The sequence below is a fragment of the Kogia breviceps genome, chromosome 5 (assembly GCF_026419965.1).
Source record: "Kogia breviceps isolate mKogBre1 chromosome 5, mKogBre1 haplotype 1, whole genome shotgun sequence".
Taxonomy (NCBI): domain Eukaryota; kingdom Metazoa; phylum Chordata; class Mammalia; order Artiodactyla; family Physeteridae; genus Kogia; species Kogia breviceps.
In genome coordinates, this window is record NC_081314.1 from 64,125,086 (window position 1) to 64,147,079 (window position 21,994).

At 37.3% G+C, this 21,994-nt stretch overlaps 2 protein-coding genes across 12 annotated transcripts in view; one reads left to right on the forward strand and one right to left on the reverse strand.

The window, feature by feature from the left end:
* The window catches only part of FXR1 (FMR1 autosomal homolog 1), a 57,896-nt gene extending 54,819 nt beyond the window's left edge, over positions 1 to 3,077 (forward strand). For 6 of the 10 annotated variants that reach the window (XM_067034086.1, XM_059063881.2, XM_067034087.1 and 3 more), the window contains 2 exons: positions 1,178 to 1,269; positions 2,012 to 3,077. In XM_067034086.1, the coding sequence (XP_066890187.1) occupies positions 1,178 to 1,269; positions 2,012 to 2,182 (263 nt within the window). In that variant the 3' untranslated portion in view covers positions 2,183 to 3,077. The remainder of the gene's footprint in view (positions 1 to 1,177; positions 1,270 to 2,011) is intronic. The other 4 variants (XM_067034089.1, XM_067034088.1, XM_059063887.2 and 1 more) reach the window with 1 other exon arrangement.
* A 7,033-nt stretch (positions 3,078 to 10,110) lies between these two features.
* Positions 10,111 to 15,292, reverse strand: DNAJC19 (DnaJ heat shock protein family (Hsp40) member C19). Of its 2 annotated transcripts, none has more exons than XM_067034090.1 (6): positions 15,138 to 15,292; positions 14,317 to 14,368; positions 14,168 to 14,241; positions 13,055 to 13,134; positions 12,025 to 12,095; positions 10,111 to 10,754 (listed from the first exon to the last, which is right to left on the reverse strand). In XM_067034090.1, exons 1-6 carry the CDS (start codon positions 15,138 to 15,140, stop codon positions 10,684 to 10,686), a joined length of 351 nt encoding a protein of 116 aa, XP_066890191.1. In that variant the 5' UTR covers positions 15,141 to 15,292; the 3' UTR covers positions 10,111 to 10,683. The 2 variants fall into 2 exon arrangements, with proteins under 2 accessions (XP_066890191.1, XP_058919873.1); XM_059063890.2 differs by having other exon boundaries at positions 14,934 to 15,284.
* Positions 15,293 to 21,994: the final 6,702 nt, after the last annotated feature.

The following is a 21,994-nucleotide window of genomic DNA, read 5'->3' on the forward strand; positions in this document are numbered from 1 at the left end:
GCATGTTAATTCATGATTAAGAAAAATGAATTGTAAATACAATCCAGCTTTTATTATATTAAAATGATTTATTTTCATATAATTTGAACCTGATGGAGTAGTTCTTCCCATACGTGGTGACTTTAAATTTTAAATTTACCTGAGTTTTAATTCTTCCGTAATTTACTTGCTCCCATAATTTAAAGTACACCGTATTCCACATAATCAGGGATTTTTCTTCACCAGTTTCTGAGGGAAAGTAAATACTTTGAAAGGAAGAGGGTGATTATTTTGATATTTCTTCAAATCAGTGAATTCTAAGTTGCAAGTCCTTGAAGCGAAAGTTCTGCAGTATAAAGTGAGGCCAGTCCAGTGTACTAGCAGACCAGAGGTAGTTTGTTGCAGTTGGGTTGGCAGTAGGGTGTTAGTTTGGGTTAGTCTTTTCCCCTTTGGGTTAGTCTTTTCCCTGTATCCCTACTGCCATTGCAAACACAAACACCTTTTCAGTCAGTCCCTTGAAAGACTGGCAAGGTGGAGAAAGGGAGTGGTACTGAATTAATGGTGGACCTTTTGCCACTATGATCAATGGCCACATTTTTAGGTTGGTGTTCTGTCATCTTTAGTTTGCTTGCAGTTTTTTTAGATTACTCAGAATGGTTTCTAGTGTGAAATGTGAAAAAGGAACCATAAAATACACTTGGATATCTTACTGTGCTTAAAAAAAAAATGTTAAAAAATAAAAAACCAGAACAACTAATTTTCTGAGTAAATCTTTTACATCTTTGATGAAAACTTCAAATTGAAGCATGCTACACCACGATTTGACCCAGTTTGCCCCATTTTTTCCCCCACTGATAAGTGCAAACACTGTCTAGGCTTAGAATGCTGCATTCCTTATTCTTGGTTGTGGATTTCTATGTCAGACTTAACCCACAACTGTAGACTAACCAGAAGCAAATGGCTGGACTCTTGTTGAAGAGGACTTTAATCTAGGCTTCCTCGCTCTCCAGCTTGAAACTAAACCACAGGCACATTTTTCAGGGTTAGTTTTTGGTTGGAGGTGGTACCCAGCTTAAGAAAATTTTGAAATTGGGTAACCCACCATTAATTTATTTTAAAAGTAAAATTATTCTTTATCCATAAATAAACTTTAGAAGTACTTTTTCAACACCTGTAATTTTTTTCTCATCTTCAACAGTCACAGTTGCAGATTATATTTCTAGAGCTGAGTCTCAGAGCAGACAAAGAAACCTCCCAAGGGAAACTTTGGCTAAAAACAAGAAAGAAATGGTAAGGAGAATTTAACCTGTAGGTTTTGGTGTTTTTGTTTTTGTTTTTGGTATGGTTTAGTTTTATTTTCACTTCTTAACTTACTTGTATGATCACTTGTTTCCCCAATTAGACCAGTAGTATTTTAGTTAAAGACTACTCTTGATTTTGTTTTTGGCCCCAGGTAACTGAAGATATGCATGCTTGAGCCTGAAATACTTTTCATTTAGAACTCTAAATAGCATTCGTAAAATTCAGTCTGCCCAAAGATACTGGGCATAGAGACTGTTGCCTTAATTTGGGGAGCAATAGGCTGAATATACCTCTTCTCAGTGGTGGATAAAGACCTTTAAGTTTCAATTCTTTTAAATATTTTAAGGGATTTGATATGTAAATGTGAGTCCCCCAAAAAAGGTGAGTAAGTGGTTATTTGTGTTACTTAGGGTATTAATGTTTATATATTTTATATGGTGAGCTTTCCAGTGGTTAAAATGAAATTAGGTGCAAGTTTTCAATAAACAGGTACAGATTCTTCCTGTGGTTTATGCACCGCTAGATACTAGAGATAAAGAGTTGAAAAGCCCCGAGAGGTGGAGTACATTGGTATTTGTTTTGAATTTTAAGAATGTTTTAATTCTTTGATCCATTGTGGTATGTGAAACTAAAATTATTTATTAGCTAATTAATGTTTTTGTAGCTGTTGTCCTCCTCAGCTATAGATTTCATTTATAAAGAAGTTGAAAAAGTTGTCTCCCTTTGGCAGGCAAAAGATGTGATTGAAGAGCATGGTCCTTCAGAAAAGGCAATAAATGGCCCAACTAGTGCTTCTGGCGATGAAATTTCTAAGCTACAGCGTACTCCAGGAGAAGAAAAGATTAATACCTTAAAAGAAGAAAATAATCAAGAAGCAGCAGTCCTGAATGGTGTTTCATAAACTGAAGAAGTTCCTAGTTTACAGTTCTTTTACATTACATTTTACAATAGTGCTTGTACAAGCTTGCCAAAGATAGAATATGGATCGCCAGTCTTTACATCGCACTTTCAGTTCCTCCATTTGGAATTCAGAAAGGGGAGGGATCCTGAAGAAATCATATGTTAAACATACTTTGACACCTACTGTGTTATAAAATATATCATCAGATGTGCCTTGAGAATAGTATATGTAACATTAAAAAAAGTTGCTGGCTATAGGAAATGTTATTTTGTTTTCAAAATATGGCAGAGATGGGGGGAGGGGGGTGGGGGGTGGGATCCCTAAGGGAATATTCTTTATGAAAGCATTAGCTGCTTTTGTTACATTTTTAATAATATGCAACCACTTCTTCACCTGAGGAAAACTAGAGTGAAATGCAGTCTAAGATATTTTGCACTGAATTGTAATTTCTTCATTAGTTTAGTCTGGAAACTGGTCTGTTTTAATGTGTTTTTAAAATGCTGTATGTAGAAGAAAATCTGCAGGCCACTGGAATACATTTGTTAAATTCTCATCTGCAGGGACACTGGGTGATATTGGCAGTGACTGTTCTACATTGAGGCTTTGTTTGGTTTATTTATTAAAGTGTACAGTATTTAAAAAATCAAACATAGCTTTAGTTAAAACACTAAGCTGAATTAGTCATGTCCATTCAGACATAACCTGAACTACTGAAAAGATCAATTTCCAGAAGGTTTATTCTGTATAAACTACGTGTTAGTCTTCAGTAGAGTATCTTTTCCTTTTCTTTTTTCCCTTTTTTCTTTTTTTCCCTTTTTCCTTTTTTTTTTGATTTTGGTTGTTTGATGTGCAATATGTTTTTGTATGCAGGTAGTAAATAAACTTTTATCTTCCATTTGCTGATTTTTAACTTTCTACTTTTTATACCAACTGTTGAAAAGTAGTTGGACCTACTTAAAGGCCTAGAGTAGTATTCTGATTGCTTTTTAAGATGCATTTATACTTGCTCATAAGTAGTAGTAAAATATTAGCTGGTCAATTTATCATTTTGTAATGAATCCTCTGAAATAGTACTTAAAAAAATTTAGTGTGTTAGAATAGAATGGTTTAGGGAATTGATCAGAGATTTGATATTAGGAAAGTCTTTGTAACAAAATCCTAATCATAGGCAACTTTTGGAAGGCATTGGGGTAAAATCCAGAATTTTACTTTTGCCTTTGATTCTTTATTAAAGTTATTTTTATAAAGAAGTATAATGAGCAGTTTTTAAATAAGGAATGTCACTAATTTGATTTTTGGTTCTCAAGGAAATAATTTTAAAGGTTCTCATACTAATGAATGGATTTTTTGTAAATATTTTAGCCAGATGTCTTTATTTTAGGAAGATAGAAACTTACACGAAGTGTGTTGCAAGGTGATATCAAGTAATTGTGGGTTTATGGGAGTTGCTCTACAATATTATATAAAGACTACTGAGCAAGAAGACAGCTCTTTCACTTGGCATCTGAAAAGTATTTTTATGTGTATAATTTATGTTAATTTGTTATGTGCATAAAAAAGCTAAGTGATTTTAATTTATGGCTGAAGGACAATTCTGGTTATAGTTAAATATATTTGCCAGGTCAGTGTATATAAAACCCTAGCCCTGAAATTTATTACTGTTGAGGTTAAAGATGTGATGATATTATATGCTTTTTCCTAAAACCCTGATAACTGAAAATTTTAAGGTGTAGTGTGAATAGTGCAGTCCTTGAACATTGAATAATAATATCAAGTAATTTCATATCCTAATAAAATTACCCACAAATGTTTTCTTAATCCACCAAAGTCAGGAACATGTAAAATTGTTGGCCTTTTTATTCTTCTCTTCAATAGTAGAGTTACAAATAACTATAAGGTATGAGAGGAATTTTCATTAATCCCCAAATCAGTAAATATGGTATAAAGAATATACGATTTTTCATTTTCTTCCAGGCAGACTTTCACTAAAATCCTCCTGTAAAGACTGTTTCAATGGGAACGGAAGAAACACAAAATCATCTTAAGTGGGTTTAGCCCAGGGAGTTTTTTTAGAACTAATAACCAGATTCTAGGAAATAAGTATTAAGATTTCATTATTTACAAATGACTAATCCCAGTGTCCTTTAGAAATATGTACTGCAGAATCACGATAGGCCTTTTATCTTTTTTTTTTTTTTAATAGCACATGTTCAGATTCAGAAGTGAAAAGCCCACTCCCCAAAGGTAACTATTCTTGATAGAGGTAGCCTTCCGAACTTAGTTTGAGACGGGTGCATCTTTTTTGGCTACTAGTTACGTGGAATGTTGCTGAGAAAACTTGGCAGCCCCCCAGCCCTGCCCCCCCCCAAAGGTTTTGTGCAGCTTAAATATTGTTTCAGCATACATACATGAAATCGTGTATGATATCTGAACTAAATCATGAATTAAGAGCTGAGATTACATGGGGGTAAAAATGGTCTTTTCCTGAAGACTTGGGAAGCCTAGGATTCTTGGGTTTGGCATCACTCTATTAAGCCTTCCACGGGCCTAAAACTGCTTAGAAAAATGGTATGGGTTTCTGTTGACAGGTCAGTCACCACTGTTAAAATCATAATAGGGATACATAAAAGTCTTAATTTTAAGTAACTATGTTAATGTGGAGGTAACAGCATATCAAACCAGTGAGTTCTTGAAAACTGAGACGTTGCTTAGGACAAGGCTGAGGGAGGTAGTAGCTTAAGTAAATATTCTTTAAAAAGCAAGTCCAAGTATATACAGACAAGCAAAATAACCAAAGAACAGGAAAACACTAAGCTGGTGTTTTACTATTTGTTCTGGATCTCCATTCATGTCAGCCGTTCTTTTGTGGCTGGGATCCATCACCTTTGGAAGTATTTTTGTAGCTACTGTTTGCTATGAGTCTAGTGTTTAACCTCAGAAGGGTCTCTGCAAAGTTGGTATGTTAACTGAATATTGCTGGTAGATTGGGAAATAGTACGTACCTACCATTTGTGTCCTCTGCAAACAAACTGACTTTTTTCAGATTGAAACCAACTAGTTAATATTCTCATAGGCTGTGCCTACAATACGCTTATGCCGTAAGCAGATGATTGGCGGTTATTGGAAATGAATAAAGGAAAATTACTTTTATACTTAGATTTTCTAAAGCTTCAAGGAACCTGAATTTGAACTGGATCTATGGGTTTAGCAAAATTCCAAAAGGCAACAAGTAGGGTGTTCATTGTAAAGTCTCAGTCTCCCTATCTTTGCTATTTACAATTTGGATCCCCTGTACCCTTTATAAGGATATCTGATACAGTGAATTTGCTGATCCCTTATTTTCAAATTTTAGTTTTTTACCAGGATGCTTGAATGGATAATATTCATTTATAACCCATAATTAACCTATGACAGCATTTGGGTTTTATTTCAGGGAACTGTTGGAATAAAGCAATAATTGCAATCTGCTATAGTAAAACTTTTGGCAAGTGGTGGTAATTAGAAACTTCACTCAACTGCTGGTTGAAAATGTCAGTTATGTTGAACCATAGGAAATTGCTGGGAGCTGACCAGTTTTGACCCACAGAAGAGACAGTTTCTTATGGTTCAACCTAATAATACGTTTTAAGGTATAATCACTCCAGAAATCCAAGCAAGGGTCTAATCATCCAGAAAAGCTCTAATTATTGGATGAGGGAGGTGCATACTCTATAAGGAAAATATTAATTTTGTTTTTTAAAATGGTTTATCAGTGGGTCACTTTAGATTCAGATTCAACTGTATCTTCTATATTACAATTTCAGGGTACTGAAGCACAGAATTGGGAGTTACTATCTATCTCAGTTGTACAAACTTTTTCTATATTCCGTTTCATCCAACTAGAGAGGCCTAGACTAGGTGATCCCGTAAAGGCCTTTCCAATATAATATAACTTCAGTGTAATCATGTTAGACCCTGTGTGATATGTAACCATAGTCCTATGTACTCTCAAGGAGTATGCTGAATTAAAGTGGTGTTTGTTTTCTATTTATATCTGTCCCAGACGTTTTCAGCTATACTGTATGCAATCTAAAAGATAAAAGAAGGGCAGAATTATTTTTCACTAACATTCTCAATTTCAAAGCCCCACTATTAAGTATACTAGTTAGCAGTTTCTCAAATTAGGGTGAAACCACAGGGATATTTTCTGAATGTTTCAGACCCTTTTTACTTGATGGATTGTCAAATGTAGCTACTCATTTTCTAGGTTAGGGACTTTTCATTACAGGAATTTTCCCATAGTTTTTCTAGATGAACTAATCTATGCTTAATTGTTTCCTGGAGCTCATACCTCAACCTCTTTGAACTTCATTTTTCACCTTGCTGTTTTCAGGTTGTAAAGAAAAATGTCACGTAAATACTTCACTTGAAATTCCATTAACTGAAATAGCACTAAGGTTACAGCAAGTATTAACTTGTTCCAGATTATACCCTAACACTGGACTACGACCTTGTCATTGGGTCAGGAATAACAGGTTAACACTGGATAGAAACTCTTTCTATATCCTGTTGCTAAAGCAACAGTTGGCTCTGAGCAGACACACAACACTGAACAATAGTGCCAGCAACAAAAAGCAGAGCTTAAGTCATTTACGTTTCCTGGTACTCAGGGTTACTCTCAGTCCAGAGTTCTTTAACCGAAAACCTATTCTAGCATTCTAAGTAAGTGCTTTTTTACTTTACCTCAGATTTATAGATTTCTTTCTACCATATTCTGTCCTAAGTTTTGGAGCCAATTTCTAAATTTTCATTGTAATTAACGTGTTTGGGGGATCATTTATGCTGAACAAAATATGACCCCATCACACACTTCTGAAATGCAAAACAACTTTTATAGGTTGTTAACAGAAAGATGCCTTATAAATTCTCATTGAAACAGTAGAACTCAGTATTTTAGCCTGAAGTATTTAAACTTAAGCTTGGTTAACTCTTAAATGAAGCATTCTGCCTGGATTAATTTAAATTACTTCTGATACAAGGTTTTCTTTAAGGTAGAACATAAATTTTCAGTGTGCCGAATATTACATAGCTTTTTAGTGTGGCATAGTCCAACATGTTTAGGTTTTTACCCTGTGTTAAGATACTAGTTATCCAGTTTCTTCCACTTCTCACTTTACATCTAGCTGCCTTTTACCCTTCTTCTGTTTGTTGTGACTTAGAGCACAGGAAATTAAGGATAGCAGAGAAAACTATATAACCAAACTTCTAGAATCAGAAAATGGGCTTGTGTTCCATCTATTTTCGTACATGTTCTCAATTATTTCTTGAATGGTTTGGGTCTGCATGACTTGTTAAATGCTTCTATAGATATTCCCATCATTTGTAAAACAGCTGAAGGCAAGAGAATTTGCTTAAAAATAAGGGTGGGAAAAGATTCGACTTCAGGACCATCCATTACAGCCTACTTTCATCACCAGCAAAGCAGGTTTATAAAGTTTATTAAGTAGCATAGGACTCATCTGTTGTCAACCTAGAGGCCCAGTGAAGGCAAAAGGGAAGAGGCTAAGTAAGGAAACTAAAGCTCTGGTATGCCAGTTCTAAACATTAAGACTGAATAGGCATGTATTAAGGACTAATATATAGAGAACCAAATTATAAATTAACCTAGTATATTGGAGAAGATATTCAGGGCTTATAGTTTCAGTAGCTGTGCAGCTTCAGAAAGCATTTGCTCTAATTTTTCAATTTCCTATCCATAAAGTGTGGAGAAATCTTCACAATTTAAATTGGCTGTTATTTTTTCCCCCCTCTTAACAGATGAGGAAGCAGAGCCCTAAGTGCATAGATAACTTGCTCAGAGTTGCCTGGCTATTATAGCAGAAGTTTCACTTGAAACCTGTACCTCCTATTCCCTAGTCCTATATTCAACCATTATCTTCCTCCCTTTTAAAGAAGTCTATATCTGAAAGGACCAGTGGATTAAAAGGGCCCAAGGTAGAAGTGTAATGACAAGTACCAGACACACATCTCAGTACCACCAAGGAAAACATCCCTGGGTTATCAGATTTATGAAAGGTACCACCGTGTAGAGGTTAACAGCGTGGAACTTCGGGTTTGAGAAAGATCAGTTTTCTCAGCCAGCATGTTGCTTTGGGCAAGTATCTTAACCTCACTGAACTTCAATTTCATTACTTGTAAAATGTACTTTAATAGTAACTACTACTGGGTAAGGGGGAAATGCTTAGCACAACGCTAGCACATTGTGAACAGTCAATGTTAATAATACACAAGCATTTTGTAAGAAAATACCATTAAAAGGTGAAGGCTCTCTTCTAGATCACCATACTTGAATCAATTACCATGATCTAGAGCCATCGTAAAAAAGGTGACTTTTTTATCCAAGAAAAATGGTAGGTTTGCCTAACAGCTTTCAATGAAATATGGATTCTTCTACTTGAAAAAGGTAAGCCTACAGAAAATAAAACATTACTATGAAAGAAAAATGTGGTCTGCTGTGCTCCTTAGTATTATTTTAAAGTGGTTTCCATTGTCTCAATACTTCTTAGAAACAGGTATGCTGTTTTTGCATTAAACACTCAAAAGTGTACCTTCAACATTAAGTTTTCCTTTTTAAAGTTAATGCTTGATTGCCTTTGGGCATATTTTGTTTGAAAAATTTGCTTTTTAGTTGATAATATCTCTTTTCCTTAATTAAAGCTCTTGTTTATAAACATTTTTTTTGACTACTCCAAAGGACTGAAATAAAAGGCTAGTAAGCCAAAATACAGTTGATCCTCATTATTAGCGGATTCCTTATTTTCAAGTTCAGACCTCCAAAGTCAACAATCACGGTGATTTTCTGGTCAGTTGTGGACATGCAAAGCGTGAAAATGAGTCATCCGGTACCTACAAAGTAATGCTCTGCCTTGTTTCAGTTTTCCTACTGTAAACAAGCATCCTTTTCATGGTCCATTTAATGCCAAGTTTTTTGCATTTTTGTCCTTTTTATTGGTGATTTCACTGTTTAAGATGGCCCTCAAGCGTAGTGAAGTGCTGCTGCCTAGGGTTCCTAAATGCAGGAGGCTGTGATGGATTGGCATGAGCTATAATGTTACTGGCTGTGAATTTAATGTTAATGAATCAACTATATATTAAATAAGATGTCTTTAAACAGAAACACTTGTAAACAAGGTTATATATTCACTGGTTGACAAAAATGAATGTTGTGACCAGAGGCTCACAGGAAACCCCTAGGGTGGTTCAGGATTCACTAATTTAGTATTCTCAGTGACTTTATAGAACACAACTACTTTAAATAACAAGAATCAACTGTACCTCCATACCCCTTTGTCCCTGGAAATAGCCAAATGCTTTGTCATACTTTAAATCATGACAAATGAACTTAATCAGACTTTGAATGAGGAAATGGGATGGAAAATAAAAGCAGATATACCTCCATTTTGAAATGTCCCTAAACACATTCCAGTGCTAAATATGACCACCTCCATTATTTTGACCTTGAAAATCTTCGTGTTCCCCATTAATAATTAAGAACTTTAGGATGATTTAAGAAAGTTTAGATTGTAGGTAGTAGTATTTATCATCTTAGAACTGAAAATTAAGTATTCTGGCTGACCACAAAATAGCTATCTTAACCTCAGATGTTTTAGGTAGGTCCTCTGGTTATGATCCTTACATATTTTTTGTTAGACCAATAGCCATTTACCCTGAAATGTCATTTAAATATATCAGTGTATGAATTCTCGAGTCCTTAGTTATATTTTGATAACTGAGAGCTTTTCAGTTTCACTAATTGTGTTTTAACAAATGTGAAACTTGATTATGTAAAAAAATAACCAATTAGTTTATAAATGGTCAGTCTCTTTAAGGGGTTAGCTAAATAAAATATACATACTTTCTTGATTAAAAACAAGACTTGTATTCTCAAATCTTTATCATACTGTTACAGTTTTTAATGTATGAAATCTGAAGCAATTCAGATTTATCACTGACAAAGTGATAAATACATACCTAGATCAACTTCTTAGGTTAAGCTGTGGCTAAATTCACTTTTAAGTTCAAGGTTCTAAGTGGCTGGGGGAGTCCTCTGTACCTTGAACAGCCACTTGTCTTAATGAGATGAGCCCCTACTATAACAACCTGTGCTAATTCCATCATATTTATCACGTTGTAATTATTTTCACATTGTATTTTAATTATCAGTTTATCAGTCTCCCATCAGATTGGGGATTCCTTCAGGGAGAGACTACTTGTTCACTTTGTCTTGACACAGGTACCAAATTATTTGACAAATGAGTAACGAACACTTCAAATGGCATGAATTTATCCATAATTATTGAGTATTATTCTATAATCCGATTTTAAATCCTCAAATTTATACCAAGGCTTTCATTTAGCTTATGCTAATTTTTAAAATGTGTAGCTTTGAGGCATTTTATTATAAAAAGCTGGTACTCATATACATAAATGAGTAGGAACTTAAAATTCATCATACATTTACTTCATTTTTTAGCTTGACCTTCTAGTAAATCTTTAGCTTCATTGATTTTGGCTGCTATATAAGGAGATCCTCCTACAGGAAGAAAAAAAAGGAATAGTTATAATATGGACTCTCCAATTTCTGCTTGGTGAAAAGCTATTCTCTTGCTTCAAGAATTCCTATGCTTATCTAAGAGGTGAAATGAGCAGAAATGAAATTCTGACTTTAAAATAACTGTGACACTGGAACTGGATGACCAAAAACATGGTTAATATTGACCAATGGGAGATTTCCACAAAAAATGGCACCTTTTGAAAAAGCTTAAACTGATAGAAATAAGATTTTAAAAAATTCTCATACTTAACGTGACTCTGAAATAGTGTAAATTACCTTTTCATGAGGATCACAACTCATAAACACCAATTTACTGTACTGTGTTATTTTAAAACCATGAAATTTTCAGAGGTGCTGAGCTTCGTTGGGAAGACCCCACTTTGCTTTTGCTTTATATCCTTTTCCTGTTATTAACAGTTGCTTCACGATGTCACCTACATCTGCTTTCCTACTAAACTGCAGCAGTGATTTGAGTGATTCTCAAAAAAGTGTGGCCCTCAGACCAGCAATCAGTAAAAAGCTTAGTTAGGATGCAAATTTATGGGCTCCACCCTAGATCTACAGAATCAAGAGCCTTCCAGTTAGTATAAGCTAAGTTTTGTAAAAGGTTATGCAGTCAAGATACCAAACAATTACAACCATGTTTAAGCTCAAAACCCTCTTTCTTAAAGAGGGGCTTCTCCTGTAAAGTAAAGACTTAAACACTGGAACATGGATTTTGTGGTCTACATTTTGGTATTCCATTTTATCTTTCAACTCAGCCTAGGCTGCTTAGAAGTGTATCAGAAACTAATAAATACATCCTATAGGTTTCTAACTAGGTAACCACTAGTTAAAAGGTCCTAAATGGATAGGAAACAAATTAAAAGTTTTATTAGTTTCATTAACTGAAGTTCAACATTTTCCTTAGGTAAGAATGTAGACACCCCGCACCCCAAACAGTAGTAGTAGCAGTATTTGACTCACTATTGTAAGTCACATCACAACTGCAGATCTCAAAACACGGTTAATGCTTATCACTACTTCCAAATTATAGTAGTTACTAGATCTGCTCACTAGTCTAAAAATTTTTCACTCAGAACTTACTCTTTTAAGATACCTAAACAACAAATGGATCCAGCCTGGGAGACAGTGCTAACAAACATATCTAGGCATTTCCCTTATAATAACCAAGAATTAGACACAAAATTATCCCACTAATAACAGTTACTCCAACAAAATGTGTTAACAATAGTTTAATGATACTTACCCTTGTCTGGGTGATTTAAAAGCATAATTCGTCGATGAGCATCTCTTATTTTTCCCTTATTGGCAGTAGGGCTAATTTAAAAAGGAAAAGGTATTGTATACTTCAGAGTAGATGTGGGTCACATTAAAAAACTATATAAAGGTCAATTAAAAACTGTGAAACTGAAAAAAAATTGTGAAACTGGAGTAAGTCAACACAACAGTATGAAAAGCTATTTGGGAACCTCTTCTCTAACACATTAGGAAGATTAATATTCTGAATCACAGAACTAAACAGAGCTCCTTAGAAAAATAAGGCATTCTTAAAAATTTAGTTGAATTTTTTTTTTTTTTTTTTGCGGTACGCGGGCCTCTCACTGTTGTGGTCTCTCTCGTTGCGGAGCACAGGCTCCAGACGCGCAGGCTCAGCGGCCATGGCTCATGGGCTTAGTTTCTCCACGCCATGTGGGATCTTCCCGGACCGGGGCACGAACCCACGTCCCCTGCATCGGCAGGCGAACTCTCAACCACTGTACCACCAGGGAAGCCCTAGTTGAACTTTTTAACTATTCATTACAACAATCCTTTTATTGAAAAGTATGTTTAAGTATTTGGAAATGAAGGCAAAATTTCATCACTAAAAAATCTGTTACTCCGTTATAGAGAACAATATTGAGCACTGTGATTATCTGTTGAAAAATCTACCTTCAATGAGTTAAAAAGTACTCATGCGTCATTAGACCTCATTGGACTTTTGTAGGGAATGTTTAGATCTTAAAAATGTAATAGATGGAACTTCCCTGGCAGTCCAGTGCTCCATGCTTCTACTGCAGGGGGCGTGGATTAGATCCCTGGTCAGGGACCTAATATCCCGCATGCCGCACGGACCTAATATCCCGCATGCCGCACAGTGCAGCCAAAAAAATAATAAAAATTTAAAAAAATGTACACAATAGAATAACTTTCTCCTAATAAAAGAGAGGTCTTTCTTACATTTGCTTATAGCTCTAAATTTGGAAGAAAAATATTAAAAATGTGAGAAATTATTTTACCTTACACCTAGTATTAATGCTGCTTCCCGTTTTGTCATTTTGGGTTCAAACCCACCTCTGTAATAGCCACCACTGAAGGCCTGAAAGTGGAAATACATTTGTAAGAAAAGATTATCAAAATAAAATGAAAGCTGCTAAAAAATGTCTATAAATGTTCATAGAACCAGCAGAAAAACTAAGACACTTCAGAAAACTAAGTGCAATTCCTATGGTATTTTAACTTTATAAATAGCAATAAATATTTTAATGATCATTAAACATCCATTCCCCCCCCCCCCCCGGACAATCTAAACTGTCTTGAAGATACAAGACAAAATAACAGTGCCTTAAAGCCAGTTCTTCTGGGAGCAAAGGGAAGATTATTCCAAGCTAGCCATGTTCTAGATAAAAATTTGATCTCAGAATATGACTACATGTTTTACAACAAGTGCTTTAGAGGATTCAGAGATCTTCTGAGACAAGTGGTTCAAGGACATTTTGAGGTTCAAAACAACTACTAAAACAAGACTTTAAGATATATATTGAGAAAATCAGGCTATCAGATCCACTGATCTTGGTATGTCAGAAATTATATTGGTAAAACCTACCATTACCCTACTCTGTCACATTCAATCATAACAATAAAAAGCAATATTCTACAGGTTGTCAAAATCATATTCATTCTGAATTTTGACCACAGGAGGTATGATCATCACATTCAGTCATACTCTAGAGCCCAATTAACTGAAGTGCTACCCAAGTAATCTCTGTTAGGGAGTGCCAGAGCCACACAGTAAAAATGGATCACTTCAGACCCCTAGATCCCTCTGTGTTTGTGATGCAGAGCAAATGATGCTGAAGGTAATGGTGTATGAACAATAAAGTGATATTAACTTTCATGATACTAAAACTGTTAACACCTCTTCCCTAAATCTGTCACATGTAACATTTGATTCTTTAGGGTAGCACCATTACAAAGCTCAGAACTTCTAAACCTTTGTAGGAAGCAAGAGAAGGGCTCCGAAGCAAGAGAAGGGCTCCAAAGCAATCACTTAGAAATTCATGGATGTCTGGGTCTAGGCTTCATACACAGACAGCAAAGAATTAGCAAAAATGGTGAATAAGAAGTCTTACAGGTTTTGGTAGACTTTGAAAAACTTGTTTTACTTGAGGCTCCATTTGCTTCATGGCTTGCAAAGCGTAACGGCCTAAAAACAAAAGCAATAAAATAAAAAGTCCGCAACCTCCTCTACTTCAGTTCCACCCCCAAACCATAAACAAACCTGCAAATCCTGCAGCAGCAATGGTCAGTCCAACTGCTACCAATGTACTGGCCTGGTAAAAGGAAGCAGAGTAAATATTCATTTCTCTCATTTTCACCTTTCCCTATCATGCCCATTCTCCCATTCCAACTTATTACAAGTTTTATTTCAACGGGAGAAATAACTTTTAGGATGAAAATATTCTGCCCAATGACCCTAAAAATTTTATATCCAATGCATTTAAAAGGTATGGGATTTTTCACTGAGGAAAAAAAAAGGCAAGTCGATTTGCTTATTTGCTTATACAACAGTGAAAAAGATAATTCTCCTCCCCCTGAAAACTTCTCTTTCACCTCCGGGCAAGTGAAGTTACATTAAAATTCAATCAATAGCAACGGAAATAAAGTTTCTGCCAGAGAAGGGAGAACTGTTTACAGAGGGTTCCTGTAAATTCTGATTCACCGTTAAACGTAGGCTTAACTAAGAGACTAGCTTCTCATAGCACCTTCGGCCAAATATGTTCAGGAATCGAGAAGTGTGTCAGCAAGAGAAAAGGGGAAAGACAGAGCAATGTAGAGAAAGGACTGCGACGATGTGTTAGGGGGACAGCAGGTATAATCAAATGCGTTTCCACTGACCTCCGAGCCCCATGGACGGTAGGCACAAAGGCCCGAGAGGGGTGAGGCAACAGCTCTGTGTCCTAGAGGGTGACTCTCCGGGGCGCTACACCCCAGCTCTGAGTCGCATTAGGGAGACATCTGCGGCTCCTCTCCTCCCAGACCTTGAGCAGAGGTTAAGTCCTGGGCCTGAGATCGCCCAAGAGGCCGGAAGGCGGAACTCACCATGGTTCCCGCTCGGCTCCTCTGCGTCCACCGGGAGCGCGGTTCATCCCACCCCACCAACTCTACGCCTCTACCACAAAGCGACGCGGCCACCACCAGCACGTACAAACCGCCCAGACAAGGGCGCCCCAGGAAATACGGCAGTGGCGGCCGTAAACTAGGCCGGAAAACTGTCGTAAAAGGGGACAGCGGACGGGAAGGAAAAGGTCGCTCATGCCGTGAGCAGGTGGAGAACATGACTTCGGATTGGTTAGTGGGTGGGCGGATCACCTCCGTATTGGGCTCAAAGGTGGGACTTCTCCTTGTTTTGTCCTTTGCGCCTGGGCCTAGAGTATTTGGAAATTCCTTCGGAGAAGGATATTGATATAGAAGGGCATGAGCAAATACTGTGTAGCTACACTCTGAACGGGTTTTTTTTGCCTGCATCTTAGAATCTCTATTTGGCATTTATTTTGTTTATAACTGCCAAGAGTAATGAATATTCTTAAACATGCCCTAACAAGTCCACCATGAAGCCAAATAAGTATGTAGCGGAACAGTATAGCAAAAAGATGTTCCAGAAAATCAAAGGAGCAAACCACATTGTTTCGGGGGTTCTGTAGCATTCATTTATTTAGAATAATTTGTTTAAATATGTGACTTGACAGGAACTTGTGTGAATGTTTGGGGTTTGGTTTTGTGGAATGGAATTACTACTTCAAGGACAGTTAATATTCTGATCATGGGATCTCAAAATCACCACAACTGAAAAATGCTATTTAAAATTTCTCCCCTTCTCAAAGTAAAAAGTAGGGTTTGATTTTGCCCTTGCAGAGTATCAGTTTCATAAGGAGAAGAGAAAAATCATGGAGACAGTAATGGAAATTTTACAATGTGATGTTTGGATGATCAAAATAAATTTGGAGTTAATTCCCACTTCGAACTCACAAAGTATTGGGAGTCTGTTTACACTGCAATGAAATTCTACTTTGATGAGGTCGTTGGTTATTAGACAAATATGTGAATTTGTTGGCTTTCTTTTCCTCATCTATAAAAGATTCTGCATTTGGATATCCAAGATAGCCATGAGATTTTTGTAATGAAATTTATTGTCAACAAATGATCCAACACTAAGACCCTAGTGTTAAGTGTACATCTTCCTCTTTTGCCCCCTTTTATCTAGTTTTTAACCCAACAACTACAAAAGAAATGATCAAGTGGGGCATAAGACCTTGGGACAAAAATGGCCAGAAAAAACTAGACTGCTATGTTCAAAACTTCCTGTTATGTATAGTTTTGATATATACAAACTATGATATGCAGCTTGCTTGAGGAACACAAACCTAGCTTCGGGAAACCAGTGGTGGACAACACAGGGAGACACTTGAAGTGGAGATGGCTCTGTTTTTGGAAGCAAATCAAACTAGATGCACAACCTGTCTCTGTCACTTACTAGTTGTGTGACTTTGGACAAACTTGTCCAAAAGGAATAACTATTCCTGACTCTGAGCTTTCTCATTTGTTAAAGAAGGGTAATGATGGCTACCTTGCTAAATTTTTGTAAATCCTTACCAAAAAAAAGATGTACATTGTGTGTTCTATACATAATTATCACTCGATGTAGCTGTTATTATTATGAGGGAAGTCAGAGTGCAAATTGGTGTGCAAAGGCCTTCCCAATTCTCATGACACTTCACTCATGGTTGCAAGCCTGGTAATCCCTTCCCTACCCACTAAGGGCATGGAAAGAACCCTTAAAAGCAATTTTTAAAAATATCTATTGACTGGGACTTCCCTGGTGGCACAGTGGATAAGAATACACCTGCCAATACAGGGGACATGGGTTTGATCCCTGGTCCGGGGAGATCCCACATGCCACAGAGCAACTAAGCCTGTGTGTCACAACTACTGAAGCCCGCACACCTAGAGCCTGTGCTCCACAACAAGAGAAGCCACTGCAAGGGGAAGCCACTGCAAGAAAAAGCCTGTGCACCTCAACGAAGAGTAGCCCCGGCTCGCCACAACTAGGAAAAGCCTGCACACAGCAACGAAGACCCAATGCAGCCAAAAATAAGTAAAAAATTAAAATCTTAAAAAAAAATGTCTACTGACTGATGAATGGATAAGTAATCACTCCTTGTTTCTTCTAGCTTATGGTGTCTGCTAGCATACCTTGACTTGTGACAGCATAACTTCAGTCTTCAAGGAGGGCCAGTGTCTTGAAATCCCTTTCTACTCTGTTTTCAGGTTGCCTTTCTCCTCTGTGTGTAGAATCTCCACTGCCTCCATCTTAAAGGATACATATAATTGCATTTAGGGCCCACTCCTATAATCCAGTGTAATATCCCCATTTCAAGATCCTTAACTTAATCATAGCTGCAAAGACTTTGTCATATAAGGTAATATTCATGGGTTGCAGGTTTTAGGACTTGGTATCTTTGGGGGCTATTATTTTGTCTACCATAGAGAATAAGAGAAGACAGAAGAGGGGACTAGCAGGGACAGGAGAATGAGAAAAGACTCAAGCACATATGCCCAATTTCTCCTCCCACATTTGTCAATCAGGCAAATCACTTCTTGGGGAGGAATAAGTGAGAGATGAGAGGGAGTAGCTAGAAGTACTCTTGAATTGTGGCTTTCAAACACTTTCTGACCATAATTCTTAGTAAGAAATATTGGGTTGGCCAAAAGGTTCGTTCATTTTTTTTTTCCGTAAGATGGCTCTAGTAGTGCTTAGTTGTCTTTCTTTTTTTTAAAAAAAATTATTTATTTTTGGCTGCATTGGGTCTTTGTTGCTGCGCTTGGGCTTTCTCTAGTAGTGGCAAGTGGGGGCTACTCCTCAATGCGGTGTGTGGGCTTCTCCTTACGGTGGCTTCTCTTGCTGTGGAGCATGGGCTCTAGGTGCGTGGGCTTCAGTAGTTGTGGCATGCAGACTCAGAAGTTGTGGCTCGCGGGCTCTAGAGCACAGGCTCAGGAGTTGTAGCGCACAGGCTTAGTTGCTCCGCAGCATGTGGGATCTTCCTGGACCAGGGCTCGAACCCGTGTCTCCTGCTTTGGCAGATGGATTCATAACCACTGCTCCACCAGGGAGGCCTTGCTTAGTAGTCTTTAGCTTCATTTGAAACAACTTTTTTAGATTGTATTGTGACAGCTGTCATATCAGCGTGCATTGTAAAAAAAAAAAACTTATCAAAATTGGTGAATTTTTGTGTAGCCATTTTAATATTGAAGATGGAAGAGAAAAGCAACATTTTTGTCATATTATGCTTTATTATTTCAATAAAGGTAAAAACACAACTGAAACACCAAAAAGGGTTTGTGCAGTGTATGGAGAAGGTGCTGTGACTGATCGAATGTGTCAAAAGTGGTTTGCGATGTTTTGTGCTGGAGATTTCTCGCTGGACGATGCTCCACATTAGGGTAGACCAGTTTAAGTTGATAGTGATCAAATCGAAACATTAATTGAGAGCAATCAATGTTATACCATGGGGGAGATAGCCAACATACTCAAAATATCCAAATCAAGCGTTGAAAATCATTTACACCAGCTTGGTTATGTTAATTGCTTTGATGTTTGGGTTCCACATAGTTAAGCCGGGGGTGGGGGGGGGACCTTCTTGGCTGTATTTCCGCATGCGATTCTCTACCTAAACATAACGAAAATGTTCCGTTTTTAAAACAAATTGTGACGGGTGATGAAAAGTGGATACTGTACAATAATGTGGAACAGAAGAGATTGTGGGGCAAGCGAAATGAACCACCACCAACCACACCAAAGGCCGATCTTCATCCAAAGAAGGTGATGTTGTATATATGGCGGGGTTGGAAGGGAGTCCTCTGTTATGAGCTCCTTCTGGAAAACCAAATGATTAATTCCAACAAGTACTGCTCCAATTAGACCAACGGAAAGCAACACTCAATGAAAGGCGTCCAGAATTAGTCAACAGAAAACACAATCTTCCATCAGGATAACTCAAAACCACATGTTTCTTTGATGACCAGGCAAAAACTGTTACAGCTTGGCTGGGAAGTTCTGATTCATCCACCGTATTCATCAGAGATTGCACCTTCGGATTTCCATTTATTTCGGTCTTTACAAAATTCTCCTAATGGAAAAAATTTCAATTCCCTGGAAGACTAAAAGGCACCTGGAACAGTCCTTTGCTCAAAAAGATAAAAAGTTTTGGCAGAAGGTAGTGGAACAAAAGGGTAAATACGTTGTTCAATAAAGTTCTTGGTGAAAATGAATAATGTGTCTTTTATTTTTACTTAAAACCTGAAGGAACTTCTTGGCCAAACCAGTATATTTTACCTTCTGACACTAGGAAACAAATACACAGTTGAATGCGTATGTGCATGTACATACACACACACATACATTGAATTTAATGTGAATTTAAATGAAATTAATGTTTTTGAGACAGTACTTGTACTTGCTTCATGAGATGCATGCTGGTCTTTTCTATTTCTTAAAAAAAATGCTGGGAAACTCATTAAGTTCACAGCCCACTAATTGGTCATGATCTGAAGTTTGGAAAACATCACTCCATAAAAATTCACCTTTGGAAACATGATGCCAGGCATATAAAAGTTGTTTTTTTCCCCTAAAAACTGTGTGCCAGGCATTGTGCTAAATGCTTTATGTTGATTATTTCACTTCACTCCATGACAGTAATATTTATTTCTGTTTTGCAGATGAGGATATTTTGCCAAATACATTTGTTTTCCCCTCCAGATCCCTTCTCTACTGTTTTTCATTCTGCTCTGTGTCCCAGAGGAGCACAGGAGGCTAGGAGGCTGACCTTAATGGACTGCATCAATTGGCTCCCTTGTCTTCTGGCTTGGGGTTCAGTTATGTCTGTGATCAGAAGATCAGAAGGCAGGAGGACAGTGAGTTCATGGTCTTCATTTCTCCATTTTCCTTTCTGATGGTTGCCAAAGGCTGGCTGAGTTTTTCCACTGAAGAATGCAGTTCCTGTTGTGTGTCTTCAGGTAATTACTCCCACTCCTTTTTTTTTTTTTTCATGTATGTCTAAGGATAGTAATGACTCCATTGGCCTCCAAAGCCATGCTAGACACTGGGCACTTGACCATCATTTGCTAATTTCCCTTAATCCTGTCCACACCTTCATAAAGGGTCCTTAATTAAAATTTCTTCAGTTACTCTATTGGGGGATGCCATCTGTTTCCAACGTGGGTGGTGACTGTTATAAGAGGCTACTGCAATCAAGTAGAGGATGATGGTAGCAGTGAAAGTGGAAAAAAGTGGCTGGACTCCTGCTTATATTTTGGAAGGAAGAGCTGAGAGAATTTGTTGATGGATGAGATGTAGTATGTGTGAGAGAGAGAAAGGATTCAAGAGTGACTCCCAAGCAGTAGGCTTGAGTAGCTGGAAGGCTGGAGTTGCCACTTAATGGGACTGGAGAGACTTCAGGAAGAGCAAGCTGGTGGTGGGAGCTTTTGTTGTGTTAAGTTTGAAATAGCAACTAGATATCTAAGGAGTTTCAAATATGCATTTGGATATTCAAGTCCGGTGTCAGGAGAGAGGTCTGAGAGTCATCAGCCCATAGATAGTCTTCAAGGCCATGGAACAGATGAAATCATCCATTGTATGAGTGGAGAGAGAAGAAGAGGAATAAGGGCTGTGTTTTTGTATCGTTCATATTTGGAATTTGGGGAGATGATGAAAAGCCAGAAAATTAGACTGAAAAAGCATGACCAGAAACCAGGTGAATGTAGTGTCCTGGAAGCCAAATGAAGAAAGTGTTCAATGGAGGAATTGTATAAAAACTGCTAATAGTCAAATAAAAGAACAACTGAGAATTGGCTACTAGAGATCTTTGGTGATATTTATGAGAAAAGTTTCTGCAACACAATGGGGACAAAAGTCTGATTGGAGTGGATTCAAGAGAGGATGGGAAAAGAAAGAGTGGAGATATGGATTATAAGACATCTCTTTCAAGGAATTTTGCTGAAAAGGGAATTAGAGAAATAAGAAATTAGAGAAACAGAGAAGCAGTATAAGGAGAGTTTTTTTTTTTTTTAAGATGGAAGAAATAAAAGCATGTTTATCTGCTATAGGAATGAACTTAGAGAGGGAAAAATTAGACAAAATTCATTGAATTATATAATTTAAGAATGAGAAGGAAATGTAGAAACCCTTTCCCCCTCAACAGCTTTGTTTTATAAGTGAGGAAACTGAGCCTCAAAGTGGTTGACTGACTTTTCTAAGGCCCTGACAGAGTCCAGTAATTGCTCACCCTTATTTTCCACTTTCTAGATGTATATAATGTTTGGGTCATGAGAGGGTCATAGAATTTCCTTTCTCTATATTTCCTCACCACCCTTAAGGAATTTGCTCACATCTGGGTCAATGGAGTCTAAGTTCCTGACTAGCAGCCATTTAGCCCATAGAATCTCTTGTAGGCAGCTGCTCACACAATGCTATATGTAAAACTAAATGTCACTCATTACATATTTAGTTCCTTTCCTTTCTCCTTCATTCCACCCCTTTTTATCTTCTTCTTTTCCTCCTTACCTTCAGTGATCCTGCCATGATGTGACAATCTACCAATGGGAATTCATCCTATTGATCCCTGTTTGGAAGTGAATATTCTTAGTAAATTATCATACTGAGCTATGATCAACAGACTCCTTCATGAAGTCTTTTAAGAGATCCTTTTGCTATTATAGCTAGTAAAAGGAATTCTCTAATTCTGGTGCAGAATGGAAGGAAGAAAGGAGATATTTAGAGCAAATGGGATGGAGGACAGGCCTGGGTAGGAATATGAGGGCCTAGGGCAGTGGGGAAGTGGAGGCCATGCTGGAAAGTCAGAAGGGAATGCTGAGGTTCAGCCACCCTTTCCTCCTGTCGGCCT

Excerpts from the sequence above, each read along its gene's own strand:
- DNAJC19 (XM_067034090.1), bottom strand. Across the intron at positions 14,242-14,316 it reads TGCTGCTGCAGGATTTGCAG|GCCGTTACGCTTTGCAAGCC; the intron begins GTTTGTTTATGG and ends TTTTGTTTTTAG. Across the intron at positions 13,135-14,167 it reads TTCAAAGTCTACCAAAACCT|GCCTTCAGTGGTGGCTATTA; the intron begins GTAAGACTTCTT and ends TTCCACTTTCAG.